This window comes from Cebus imitator, unplaced genomic scaffold (genome assembly GCF_001604975.1).
Source record: "Cebus imitator isolate Cc_AM_T3 unplaced genomic scaffold, Cebus_imitator-1.0 Scaffold328, whole genome shotgun sequence".
NCBI lineage: Eukaryota > Metazoa > Chordata > Mammalia > Primates > Cebidae > Cebus > Cebus imitator.
The window spans coordinates 738014-751450 of NW_016107643.1; the positions used below are offsets into that span (position 1 = coordinate 738014).

General features: G+C 51.8%; 1 protein-coding gene across 1 annotated transcript; it reads right to left on the reverse strand.

The window, feature by feature from the left end:
- Nucleotides 1-4539: 4539 nt before the first annotated feature.
- On the reverse strand, nucleotides 4540-11067 carry CPXM1 (carboxypeptidase X, M14 family member 1). Its single transcript, XM_017504752.2, has 14 exons — nucleotides 10828-11067; nucleotides 9246-9407; nucleotides 8949-9058; nucleotides 8673-8812; nucleotides 8480-8570; nucleotides 7668-7818; nucleotides 7482-7570; nucleotides 7023-7146; nucleotides 6743-6939; nucleotides 6478-6657; nucleotides 6095-6392; nucleotides 5768-5907; nucleotides 5012-5114; nucleotides 4540-4906 (listed from the first exon to the last, which is right to left on the reverse strand). Exons 1-14 carry the CDS (start codon nucleotides 10997-10999, stop codon nucleotides 4665-4667), a joined length of 2199 nt encoding a protein of 732 aa, XP_017360241.1. The 5' UTR covers nucleotides 11000-11067; the 3' UTR covers nucleotides 4540-4664.
- Between the last annotated feature and the right edge of the window lie 2370 nt (nucleotides 11068-13437).

Below are 13437 nucleotides of genomic sequence, written 5' to 3' on the forward strand. Positions count from 1 at the left end.
AAAAAAAAAAAAAAAAACAACCTAGACTTACATTTCATATATATATATAAATTAACTCAAAATATATTATAAACCTAAATTAATATGTAAAACTATAAAACACTTAGACTCGGGAGAAAATATTCATGATCTTTGGTCAGTCAAAGGGCTTTCAGATAGGACACAAAAAACCCATCTATAGGAGAAAAAATTGATAAATTTAACTTTCTCAAAACTTAAAACTTCTGCTCTGCAAAGAACATTATTAAGAGAATAAAAAATTCTTTCCTTTTGTCATTGCAGCAGCAGCTGCATGTCCAAGCTTCAGAAGAGACTTGCCTCCAAGATCCTCCACTGTGGCAAAAAATGGTCTGGCTGGACCCTAACAAGACCAATGAACTCACCAATGCCAACACCTACCAGCAGATTCAAAAGCTGATCAAAGACGGGCTGATAATCCCAAGCCTCTGACCGTCCTTTCCTGGGCTTCATGCTGGAAAAACACCTTCACCTGCCAGGAGGGCAGGCATATGGGCATAAGTAAGTAAGTAAGTGAAAAGATACTGTCAATGCTTGGGTGCCAGAGAAGTTAACCTGGATGAAGAGGAAGAGAATTCTGCATCCACTGCCCAGAAGATACTGGGAATCTAAGCAGACTGGCTGCCGCATGTATCATAGCATATACCTGAAGATGAAGGAATACCCGGATTTTTTTTTTTTTTTTTTGAGATGAAATCTTGCTCTGTAGCCCAAACTGGAGTATGATCTTGGCTCACTGCAACCTCCACTTCCCGGGTCCTGGTTCAAGCAATTCTCTTGTCTCAGCCTCCTAAGTAGCTGGGATTACAGGTATGCGCCATCTTGCCCAGCTGATTTTTGTATTTTTAGTAGAGACGGGGTTTCACCATGTTGGCCAGGCTGGCCTTGAACTCCTGATCTCGTAATGCGCCCACCTCAGCCTCCCAAAGGTACACAGATTCTTATGGAACACATCCACAATTTGAGGTCTGAGACCAAGGAAGCATACAAATGTACTACCTCCAGCCCAAAAAGGATCATCAAGACTCTGTCCAAAAAGGAAGAGACAAAGAGAAAAAGCGCTCCCTGCTCCTTGTCTGTACTCAGTGGCCTCCGCAATTACATAGACCAATCATTCAAATAAAACAAGACTCTTTTTTGCTTTAAAAGAGAGAGAGAGAGAGAGAGAATGAAAAGACAAGCCACAGATTGGGAGAAAATATTTACAAATCATATGTCAGACAAAGGACTTGTATCTAACCCTCAAAACTTAAAAATAAGAAAAGAAACAATGCAATTTTTTAATGGGCAGTTTAAAAAAACTCTGCAGTTAAAAAAAATAAAAACAATCCAATTATAAAATGGACAAATATATGAGCAGATATTTCACCAAAGAGGCGATTTAGGTGACAAATAAGTACCTGAAAAGATGTTCAACATCCTTAGCCACTGGGGAAATGCAAATTAAAGCTACGCTATTTCACTACACACCTATTAGGACAGCTAAAATAGGTGCATAATGAACAGCTAAAATAACAAGTGATGGTAACACCAAGGGGTGACAAGTATGCAGAGAAGCTGGCTCGCTCGTACATTGCTGATGGGAAGGTAAATGGTACAGACACTCACACACACTTACTATGTGATCCAGCAATCATATCCTTGGGCATTTATCCCAGAAAGATGAAAACTTAGGTTCACACAAAAATCTGTTCATGAATGTTCCTATTGGCTGTATCCTAATAGCAAAATACTGGAAACAACTGAAATGTCCCTTAATGAGTGAATGGTTGAACAAACTCTGGAACATCCATATAAAGCAATATCACTCTGCAATAAAAAGACATGAACTATTGAGGCATGCAACAACCTTGATGAATGTCAAGGGCATTATGCTTGGTAAAAAAAAAAAGTCAATCTCAAAAGATTACATGCTCTGTTATTCCGTTCCTATAACATTCTCTAAACGACAAAACTATAGAAATGAGAGAACAAATTAGTAGTAACCAAGAGAAAGAAATGGGGATGGAGGAGAAAAGGGGCACAAATACCAAAAAGTCACATAAGGGAGTTCTTTGGTGGTGAGGGAGCAGTTCTATATCTTGATCGTGGTGGTGGTTACACAAATCTATACATAGGATAAAACTGCACAAAACTAAACACAAATGAATACAGAGTTTGTGTGTGTGTGTGTGTGTGTGTATGTTTTAATGCCAAAAACAGAACAAGGTCTGTAGTTGAACTGACTGTAATGTACCAATGTCAGTTTTCGCATTTGGATGTATGTATTAGTTTGCTAGGGCTGCCACAGCAAGTACCACAGGAGGGTAGCTTCAACCAAAAAAATTATTTTCTCTGCCAGGTGCAATGGCCCATACCTGTAATCCCAGCACTTGAGAAGCCAAGGCGAGCAGATCACGAGGTCAGGAGTTGGAGACCAGCCTGGCCAATATGATGAAACCCCATCTCTACTAAAATTACAAAAATTAGCCAGGCGTAGTGGCTGGTGCCTGTAATCCCCGCTACTTGGGAGGCTTTGGCAGAATCGCTTGAACCTGGAAGGCGGAGGTTGCACTGAACCGAGATTTCGACACTGCACTCCAGCCTGGGTAACAGAACGAGACTCTGTCTGGGGGAGGGGGGCAGAAATTATTTCCTCAGAGTATTGGAGTCTGGAAATCCAAGGTCAAATTGTCAGCAGATTTTATTCCTCCTGAAGCCTCTCTCCTTGGCCTGTAGATGGATGCCTTCTCTCTATGTCCTCACATGGTCTTCCCTCTGTGTGTATCTGTGTCCTAATCTCTTTTTTTTTTTTTGAAACGGTTTCACTTTGTCACCCAGGCTAGCGTGCAGTGGCTCAAGCAATTCTCCCGCTTCAGCCTCCCAAAGTGATGAGATTACAGGCATAAGCTAATGCACCCGACCTCCTCTTCTTATGTCACCAGTCATATTGGAGAGACCATCCATTTGACCCCATTTGGCCTTAATTACATCTTGAAAGACACTAGCACCACATACATTCTGAGGAAGCTGGGGTTAGGGCTACAACTTACGAATTTGGAGGAAGACAATTAGGGCCATACGATATTATACTACAGCTATATGTCACCCCTGGGAGAATACTCAAACACACATGTATCTCTTCATACTACGTGAACAACTTCCTGTTAACCTATAATTATTTCAAAATAAAAAGTTGGCCAGGCATGGTGGCCCACCTGTGTAATCCTAGCACTTTGGTAGGCTGAGGCAGGCCAACCACTTGAGGCTGGTCAGGAGTTCAAGACCAGCCTGGCCAACATAGTGAAACTCCATCTCTACCAAAAATTATAAAAATTAGCCTGACTTCATAGGTCAGGGACTAGAAAGTGGGAGAAAATGAGAAATGATCCTATTTCTGACTCTAGCCATGGCAGGTGATTGCTTGTGGCTGCAGGTGGTCACAAATGATTACAAGCTCCAGCACCATCAGCAAATACAGGTTATCAACACCAGACTAAGGGTGCTATCCTGATTCCTGCGTAAAATTCCCTTCCTTTTTTTCAATCCAGCTCTTTTTTGTTTATTTTGTTATTACCACGCAGGTTGGAGTACAGTGGCACCATCATGGCTCACTGCTGCCTCAGCAGCCTCCACCTCCCGGGCTCCAGTGATCCTCCTACCTCAGCCTCCATCAGACATGTGCCACCACACCTGGCTAAGTTTCTTATTTTTTATTTTCGTAGAGGCGGCATCTTGCTACGTTATCCAGGCTGGTCTCAAACTCTGGGCTCAAGCAATCCTCCCACCTCAGCCTCCCAAAGTGCTGGGATTATAGGTGTGAGCCACCACACCCGGCCTCATCCAGTTCTTCCAACACCTTTCTATCCCATTTCCAGCATTAAATTTCCCTCCACTTTAAATGCCTAGAATGGTTGTTTACCTGGCAAGACACAGACTGACACACAACTTCCCCTTCTGTCTGATAGAAACTCATCAAAGCCTATCGAATGGCTGAAGCAAATTCAAATATTCACAGCTGACCCACTTTTGGCTGACCCTCTTCCTGGAAGCCATCCCTGTCCATACTCCACACCCTGCCCACCTCCCAGCTGAACTTATAGAGTCACTAACTCTGTGGCATCCTTGACTGCCCGAGCCCTGTTGATCTGCAGTGCTGTATTTCACGTGTGCAGCCCCCTGCACTCCCATGGCACCTAGCCACCATGCTGGCATGCCTCGCAATGTGCTGAACTGTCCTTTCCCTTGACTGGGAACCCCAGAAGTTTGAGCGCAGGCACTGCTGATCCCAATTCCTTACAATGAGCAGGTGCTTACCGAATGCCTGGCAGCCCTGTAATGGTACCTGTAGCAGAAGCTGGTCCGCAGAAATGAGTTTCTCTGCTAGGCCCTTGGTTCAAGAGCCCAGTTGGGATCCTCTTTTCATACAATGTGTCCAGAAGCCAAGTGATGAGAGTGTGCAAGTGTACAGAATAAGAACTGAGGGGTGGGCTGAGGCCCGCCCCAGGAGGAGGACCTGGGGCACAGAGACAACAGGAAGACGAGCTAAGGTACTGGTAGCTTTAATGGGCCTGAGCACCTCTTCTTCACTTTGCCCCTCCCTCCCTACTCTTCCCCTTCCGTTCCTGACAGGTCCAGCCTGCCCTATGGCTCTTAAACCACAGCTATCAATCCTTCTGTCCCCTCAGCCGCTCCAGGCGCCTGCGAAGATCCGGGGGCACCTTGGCCCCAGCTGCCAACAGCTCGCGCAGTCTCTGTTTGGGAGTCTTGGTGAGCACAAAATTGCAGGGGAATGGGCCCTCTTCAAAGGTGACCCGGCAGCTCCGTGTCACTGAATGGTAGCCCTCGGCACTGGCAGTCACCATGTAGTCCCCTGGGGTCAGCAGACGCCAGTAATCCCCGCCCCACGCTGAGGAGAGTGAAGGGCAGGATCAGGAGCCAATCAATGATCCTCAGTTTCTTCCCAAGCCCCCAGCCCTCCAGCCCCTTCCCCTGCCCTCCCGGTCACACACACCCGTTGTCACATCATGGTTAATCCCATCCACAGCAATGACAGCATCAGCAATCCCAAGCTCCGTGTCCTTGTCCCGCACCACTCCCGCAATGCCCATGCGCACCTGTGTGGGAAAAGTTTATCAGAGCCCTTCCCTTTCTGCAGAAGAACGTGACCTTTAGTTAACTTGCTGGCTCTGTTCCCCTGCAAACCTGATCAAAGTGGTAGGTCTACCATGTTCCTAGGTAACACTTCTGGTAAATAATAACCATATATATATATATATATATATAAATATATATATATATATCTCACATCTGGACTAAGAAAACGAGAAATACCTGGTAGGAAGGCTTATGTTTGGGCTTTCCCAGGTTATTGGGCTTATCTTTGGTAGACCCTTTGGAAGCTCTGCTTATGGGGCCATGACAAGGGATATGAGATCCATGGAACATGAAGCTTCTACGCCAGGACAGTTCCTGCACCTGCCTCGCGTGCATCTCTCCTGAGGATAGCTCTGGTACAGCGTCATGGACCACCACCTAGACTGCAGTGGAGGCTCATCCCAGAGGCTCTAACACGGATGCCACACTGCTGGCAAACTGTGCTTCCTGTCCTGTGTGCTTCCAAGACAATCTGATCCCAAGCATGGCCCATGGTATCTTGTGAGTCTGAATGCTCAGCTGGACCTTAGAAGAACCCCTGGTAGGAGCTGTAGCCTAAATGAAGAGCAGGAGGGATTAAGGCAGGCAGGGGGCCAGGGGACTTAGATCCAACCTGCTCCAGGTAAGTGAGGAGGGCGTCTTTGTTGTTCTCCCACTCCTGGGGCAATTCACTCTCATGAGGGAACTTGTCACAGGACAGCTCCACAGTGACCTCAAAGCAGTTGGTGTGTAGGTAGCTGAAGTCATTCATGCCTAAGGGTACCAGACACTGGTGCCTAAGCAGGCAGGATGGAGTACCATCCTCCCACTCCCCTCCCTTCTCTGAGAGACACTTCAGGGTGGGAACTGACACCAGGCTGTCTTATCAGGGCAGCGGTGGGGTGGGGGAGGGGGGTGGGGGGGTGGGGGGATGGTGCTAACTCCACCCTCAGGCACATACTCCCAGGGACTGTGTGCCAGTCAGCCCCATTGATGATGTTGCCATGCATGGAGAAGTCCTGGCTATGGCAGGGTCGGCGGCTGGTGTCCTGCATGGCCAGATTACTGCCAGCATAGACCGTGCTGAGCCAGCGAAACACAGCATCATCCGGTGTGGGCGTGAGCTCGCGGGCAGCCCAAGGGCTGCGAGTCATGTCGAATGGATAGGACACCACGAGCTCACCCCCATGAAGGTTGGCACTTAGCACAAAGGGGATCCGCTTCATCCACTCGATTACTGCCCGAGTTTCAGGAGCCACCTGGATGGGGCAGGTCAGGAGGGGCAGGAGACAGAGACAAGGTCCGACCCCCACAGCCCTCCACTGCCACCTTCAGAATACTCACAGTGGCATTGGGCAAGGTATAGTAAGTGGGCAATGGCACATGATGGTTGGGGACGATGTGGGGCACCTGCCCCTCGTCCTGTGCTTCCCACAGTGGTGTGTTAAGGTCAGCAAAATTGTGGTTAAGGTCGATGCTCTGGACGTTCCATCGGCCCTCTGCCCAGCCCACCAGCTCTGAGCCCTGCCAGGGAAGGGGCTTGTTCAAGCTGAGCAGGTCCAGGCACCAGGGCAGAAGGACAGAGTGGCCCTCGTGCCAGGTGGCCTACCCGGCGGTAGGCGATCTCATAGCCATCAGGGTTCATGGAGGGCAGCAGGTGAATGCGCATCTCAGTGAGCAGCCGGGTCACCCGTGGGTTCCCTCGCAGGAACTCATGGCACAGGAACTGCATCAGGAGCAGAAGCAACTCCCGCCCCAGGGCCTCGTTCCCATGCATGCCAGCTACGTAGCGCACCTCAGGCTCCCCTGGGGACACATGGGGACTTGCAGCTGGCTCATGCCCAGGGCCCTGCCCTGTGCCTACCTCTCCCCACTCCCCCTGCCAGTACCCAGCTCATGCTCCCCAGGCTGGTCCGACATTTCCATCACATACAGCTTCAGGCCCTGGTAGCTCTTCCCGATGCTGTAGATGCGGGTGATGTTGGGGCACTGCTCATTCACCTGCTTCATCAGCTGGTGGGCGGAGTGTAGCATGGCATGAGGCATGGGAGGGGTATGCCCAGGGGCACATCACATGTGCCATGAAAAGACTTAAAAAGTCAGCAGTTGCCCACACAGTAAGCATCCCAGCATGGTACAGGAGGGGAGCGGCAGCAGAGCCGGGAGGAAGGGGCAGGACAGGTGAGGCCCCATAGTAAGGGAAAGTGGGACGGCGCTCAGGAGAGAAGGCTGAGACATCAGGAGGCGGTGGGGGCACACAAGCGCAGTCACAGCAGGTTGTGCCCCGGTGGGAGGCGGACCTGAGATGGATGGGCCCTCCTTCCCAGGTCATAGGAGTTATATCTGACCTTCCTCATGGCCTTGTAATTGTGATGCCGAAAGTCCAGAGGATCAGAGGATCCCCACGAAGGAGCCTCAAGGAATAGGTCATTGGGATCTGGTGGAGGTTGAGTTTATGGTAAAGGGCGTGTCCACAGTGGAAGATGCACCCTGCATCCAGGCCCTGCCCAACCAGCCCTGGCCTGACTGCCCACCTGAGACGGGACAGGCCAGGATCTCTGCCCGGAGGCAAGATGTGCCTCCCTGGAGCCAGGTCTGGGGCAGCAGGCGAATGAATCGGGCCACCTGGGGCTCAGGCAGGAGGTTCAGCACTGGAGTTTCTGGATCTGAATTGGCAGGAAATACCTGGGGGCAGCAAGTTATCTGTTGTGGCTGCTCAAACCCCAGACCTGGCCCAGGACCTGGGGAAGGAGCTCAGGCCTCCAAGCTCACTGTCTCCCTACTCCTACTGTGCTCAGCTAGAGACTTGTACTCTGAGTCAAACACACACCCCGGCCCACAGCGCCTGCCAATGGGCAGCCCTAGGAGCCCTGCTCTCTGGGTTGGACTCAGTTTATTAGACCAGTTTGGCCACATGACTCAGGGGAAGCCAGTCCTAGGGCTGGCCAGGACTCCACCCTGTAGCCTGATGTAAAAAGAGGTCCATGAGACGCAGAAGTGTCTCATGGACCTCTAGTCCACTCCTCTAGTGGCTCCTCCAGAGCGACGAGGAGGCAAGAAGTGATGTGGGCCAGAGGCCCCAGGCCAGAAGGGGCGTGCCAGGACACAGCTGTACCGTAAAGCAGCACCCACCCTGTGGTGGGGTTATCTGGGGAGGATGTGGCATGTCCCAAAGCAGCTGGCTCCCAAGGGTGCCTGCTGTGTGCCACCCTCCTGGCAACAACTCCTTCCTCCTGGGAAGCCTAAGCAGGCATCTATTCTTTGTCCTCAGAGGAGCCTCAGCCTAGCCCAGGCTAGGCACACAACTCCCAGCATGGAGGGCCCCAGCCACAGTGGGACCACTCACCGAGTCCATCCCACTGCTGTGGTTCCTACTGCCCCACCAGGTCCGACTGTCATTGCTGAACTGGACCTTGTATGACGTGACCCAGTCGTACCTGGCAGGAGAGGTGGAGAGAGACCATCAGTGCCCCCAGGACTCCCACCCCAGTCCTTTGTGTCCTCCCATGACCTCCTGACATAGGGTTAGCCTGCCTCACCTCCAGACAGAGTTCCTCCCCTGTGTGATAACACCCGAGAAGCGGGTGGGGTGCCCAGCATCCACCTGAAACCATGGATTGGCATCCTGCTCCTCAGCACACCAGGCTCCATCATATAGATCACCATCCTCCAGGCCTGACTGCAGATGCAGGACATGGTGCTCAGCCCCAGGTGGACAGAGTGGGGTAGGCCAGGACAGAGAGGGAGTAGGAGAGAAGCTCCCAGGGGCTGCCTTCCCTACCCTGAGACCAAGGCTCTGAGCCAGGATTACTGACCTGGATGTTGAGCCGTCCTCGGTGTGGTCCAAGACCAAAGGACTGGCTGCTGGATGCCTCAAGCCGACTATCCGAAACTCGCAGGGACTCCAGACCCAAAGGAGGACAGCCTGGGCCGGGGATGGAGCAGTGAGACAGGACCACAGGGATGGTAGCCAGGGCAGGTGGGAAGCTTAGCCTAAGCTTGCTCTTGTGCTAGGCAAGCAGGGGGCATGCCCATGCCCATGAGGCCAACAGCTGCGCTGGTAAAGTGCCCCAGGGGCTGCACGTCTGGGCAGGGCCCTTGAGAGGCAGTACCTGGTTCTTGTTTCTCATGGGAGTTGAGGGTCCCTGCTGGACTGGAAGTCACAAGGGGCTTGGCAGTCACCAGGGGGGTGGGGTGAGTTAGCTTCCTCCGCTTTTTCATAATGACCTTTTTCTTCTTGATAACTCGAATCCGGACATGCTGTTCTGAGGTCCCTTGAGGTCCAAGAGGCACAGCATGGAGGAAAGGAAGAATGGTGAAACCCTGGATGGAAAGATCTGCCAGCCCAAGAAGACATTCGAGCCCACAGCAGGCTCTAACAGCCTAGGCTGACATCAAAGGTCTGCAATCTGACCCCAATCTGCCCCTCCAGCCACTTCCTTAGCTCCTCCTTCTCCTCTCTGAGGTGACTACATGGTTGGCTAGCCTCTCGCCTGACCCTCTAACCCAACAGAGAGCTGCACCCGGCCTCTAGAAACTATTTGGTTGCTCCAAAGAGCTGAGTCTGGCACTTTACCTCCAGGCCTTTGCACTAGCTACCCTCTCCCCTGTAATACTACCCCTTGCCTCTGACTTTTTTCACCTAATTCCCGTTATTCCTTTGCATCTCAGCCCAGATGCCTTTCCAAGGAGGCTTTCTTAGTTCCAGACTAGGCATGATGCCCCAAAGCCCCGTGCTGCTTCCATTGTTGCATCTGCCCTCTGGGCTCAGATGGCCTGTCCTGGAATCCACGTCTGCCTGGGTGCGGAGGCATTCGGTGCTGGGCTTGTCCTCCTGCCCGCCTGCCCACCCTTCGACACAAGGCTCTGCACTGGGCAGGTGTGGGGGGTACCCATCCAAGCTCCACAGTTGTCTCCAGAACAGGCTGCCCATTTCCATATCTGGTACCCTGTGCTTTTGCCTTCCGCTTCCTTCTTGGCAGTCCCCCCCGACCCCCCACTTTCCAGACTCTCCTGACTCGCGGACATCACCCTTCAGGACCCACCTCCACTTGCCTCCTCTAGAAATCCCTGAGTGCTATCCGCTTGCGCTCCTCCTCTCCCATCCCACATCTGGGAAGCCGGGAGGTCAGGCTGCCTTCCTCTCCCGCTCTGCCCCATCCTCCCGGCAGCCTCAGCGAGGGGCTCTCCCTCCTTTCCTTTTGTTCCTCCTCTCCAGCCCTCGCCTTCAAACTCTCCTACAGAGTCTTGCTCTGCACCTTGAGAGCTTTTGCTCCTCTGTCTCCCCTCCTGCCGGCTCTGGCCTGTTTCCTCCTTGGTGAAAAGGGAAGGTTTGGGGCTTGGAAGAGGCAGCATCCCACTGGCGCCTGTCCTGGGACTGCCGACTAGGTCTGGCCGGGAAGCGGGGCTGCAGAGTCAGCAGCCATTGCTCACAGCAGGGAGTGAGGGAGGGGGTGAGTGTGTGTGTGTGTATGTGTGTGAGTGTGAGTGCGCGCGCGCGCGTGTGTGTGTCTGTGAGAGACAGCGCGTGTGGGTGCGAGTGTGTGTGTGGGGGGTGTGAGTTGCGTGTGTGTGTGTGTGTGTGTGTGTGTGTGAGTGTGCCTGTGCGCGCATGTGTTGGGAAGGGTCGCCCCACGGGGCAGGGGATGGGGCAGCCGGCTTGCGGGGGAGCGGGCTGGCGTTTGGGAAACTCACCGTTAGCCGTCCCCGCGGGCGGCTGTCCGGGTCTGCTAGGCGGGGCTGGAATCGAGCCCGGGACCTCGGTGGTCGCGGGAGGCGCAAGGCCCAGCACCGAGTTCCCGGGCGCCCCCAGAGCCGGGCTGACGGCCGGCGCGAAGGCGAATAAGGCGAGCAGGAGCGCCCACATGGCGGGGAGAGAGTGGCAGGGGCGCGCGGACGGCGGCGGGCGGTGGGTCGGTCTCTTCCTGCCGAGTGCGCCGAGCCCCCCGCCCCTTCCTGCCCCCCGCCCCTCGCAGCCTCCTGCCCGCCCACAGCCCGCTGTCCGCCTCGGTCAACTGAGAGTAGGAGAGGGCCGGGAGGCACGAGCGGGGCTGACCTCCGAGAGGGCCGCCCGGGGTCTCGGGACCGCCGACCCTGCCCTTCCTCTCCGCCGTCTGGGGCTAACCCGCCTCATGGCGCGCTGCGCCTTTATAGTCTGCAAAGCCACACTGAGGAGAGCAAAGATCACCTGGTGGCCATCTAGCCGACCGTCGGGAGGCAAAGCCCCTTATCTGAGGAATTCAGAATGGCACTTCCCTGTGATCTAAAGCCACATCTGGTACCAGGCTTCCTTCCCAAGAATTGATAAGTAACTAGAATTTCTGTACATCTCCGGAATGCGTACATGTCCACACCCATTGTGCAACATTTGCTGACGTCAAGGCACCAAAATATAGACAAATTTAACCATTTACATGACGTAAGTGACCATTGTGGTCCAAATTACCCTTCAGTTCCCCTCAGGGAGCTCAGTCCTCTTGCTGAAGCGCCAGCTGGGCTCTGCTGCACCGCCCTTTCCATCTAATAAAACTTTCCTTTTCAGACCTATACTATTGTTGGTAAATTCTTTTACCACCCGAGAGCCCACCACTTCCCGGTTCTGGGGCTCTGACACCTCCCCTGGCATCTTGGTGGCCCCTATCAGGACTTTACTGGGATTTCCCTCTTCCTTTTTCTCCCTGCTTCTTTCCACAGTCTGGTTCTTTACTCTTGGGAACTGACAGTCTCTGGCGGAGGCAGCTCTTCCGTGGGATTCTGAACCCTAGAGAAGGGACACCTGGCTGTCCTTAACTTTCGGGGTGAGGGACTGGCCAGGGCTCTTTTCTGTTTTCCGACTGCCAGTGAACCCGCTTGAGTTCTCGTTGGCAATTGACAGTTTCCGACCAAGAGCCATCCCCTAGTGTTACCCCAAGGCTAAGACAAAAGAACTGTTGCCTGTCAGGGTGGCAAGGTCATTTCACTTTAACACTCTGTAAGCCTTGTCCTGGAAGCAGCTGATCTCGGTTCTACACAGGGACCCCTCAGGGATCTTGCAGTTCCTTGTCTAAACACAACATGGGTTCAATTAATTCTGTTCCATCCAACTCATCCTTGGATTGCCTCCTTAAAAATTGTCCTATTGGTCCCATTTTGACCCACAAACTTAAAAATACTCATACAAGACTGGGCATAATGGCTTATGCCTGTAACTCCAGTACTTTGGGGAGGCTAAGGCAGGCATATCACCTGAGGTCCGGAGTTCAAGACCAGCTTGGCCAACATGGTGAAACCCTGTCTCTACTAAAAATACAAAAATTGGCCAGGCATAGTGACTCATACCTGTAATCCTAGCACTTTGGGAGGCCAAGGAGGGTGGATCACCTGAGGTCAGGAGTTCAAGATAAGCCTGGCCAACAAGGTGAAACCCTGTCTCTACTAAAAATAGTTTTTAAAAATTAGCCAGATGTGGTGGTGGGCACTTATACTCCCAGCTACTTAGGAGGCTGAGGCAGGAGAATCGCTTGAACCTGGAGGCAGAGGTTGCAGTGATCCAAGATCAAACCATTTCACTCCAGTCTGGGAAAAAAAGTAAAACTCTGTCTAAAAAAAAAAAATTAGCTGGACGTGGTGATGTGCACCTGTAATTCCAGCTACTTCACAGGCTGAGGCGGGAGAATCCCTTGAACCCAGGAGGTGGAGGTTGCAGTGAGCAAAGATGGCACCACTGCACTCCAGCCTAGGCAAAAGAGCAAGACTCTGTCTCAAATATACATACATATATATATATATATATATATATATATACACACACACACATATATAGAGAGAGAAAGAGTAATATTTCTTGGATTCAATACAAGCTCCCTAATCAATCAATTTGGCCAATTAATGAAACTTTGGATTGCAAGTTATTTTACAACTTAAACGATTTTTTGCTGGAACCTTGGAAAGGATTCAGAGGTCCCGTATGTTCAGGTCTTTTTGGCTTTATCCCCAACCCCAAAATCACATAAAAATTGTCATGTGTGCTTCCAAGAAACTTCCTCCCCTCCTGATTCTGATGTCTTAGATGATCCTTTTGCCTATTACACCCTCCTCAACCTGCTCAATCTTCACCTGCACCCTCTCCATCTTCTCCATTCCCCAGTCCATCCTCCCACTCACATACCCAAATACTTTCTTCCCTTCATGTACTCTCATGGGATTCACATATGCTACTAGTACAGAGTCCTCAGAAAAATCCCCAAAATATTTTGCCTCTTTCTGAGGTGGCTAATGAAAATTTGGGAACAAGCCGAGTTCATGTCCCTTTTCTGATCATGTCTG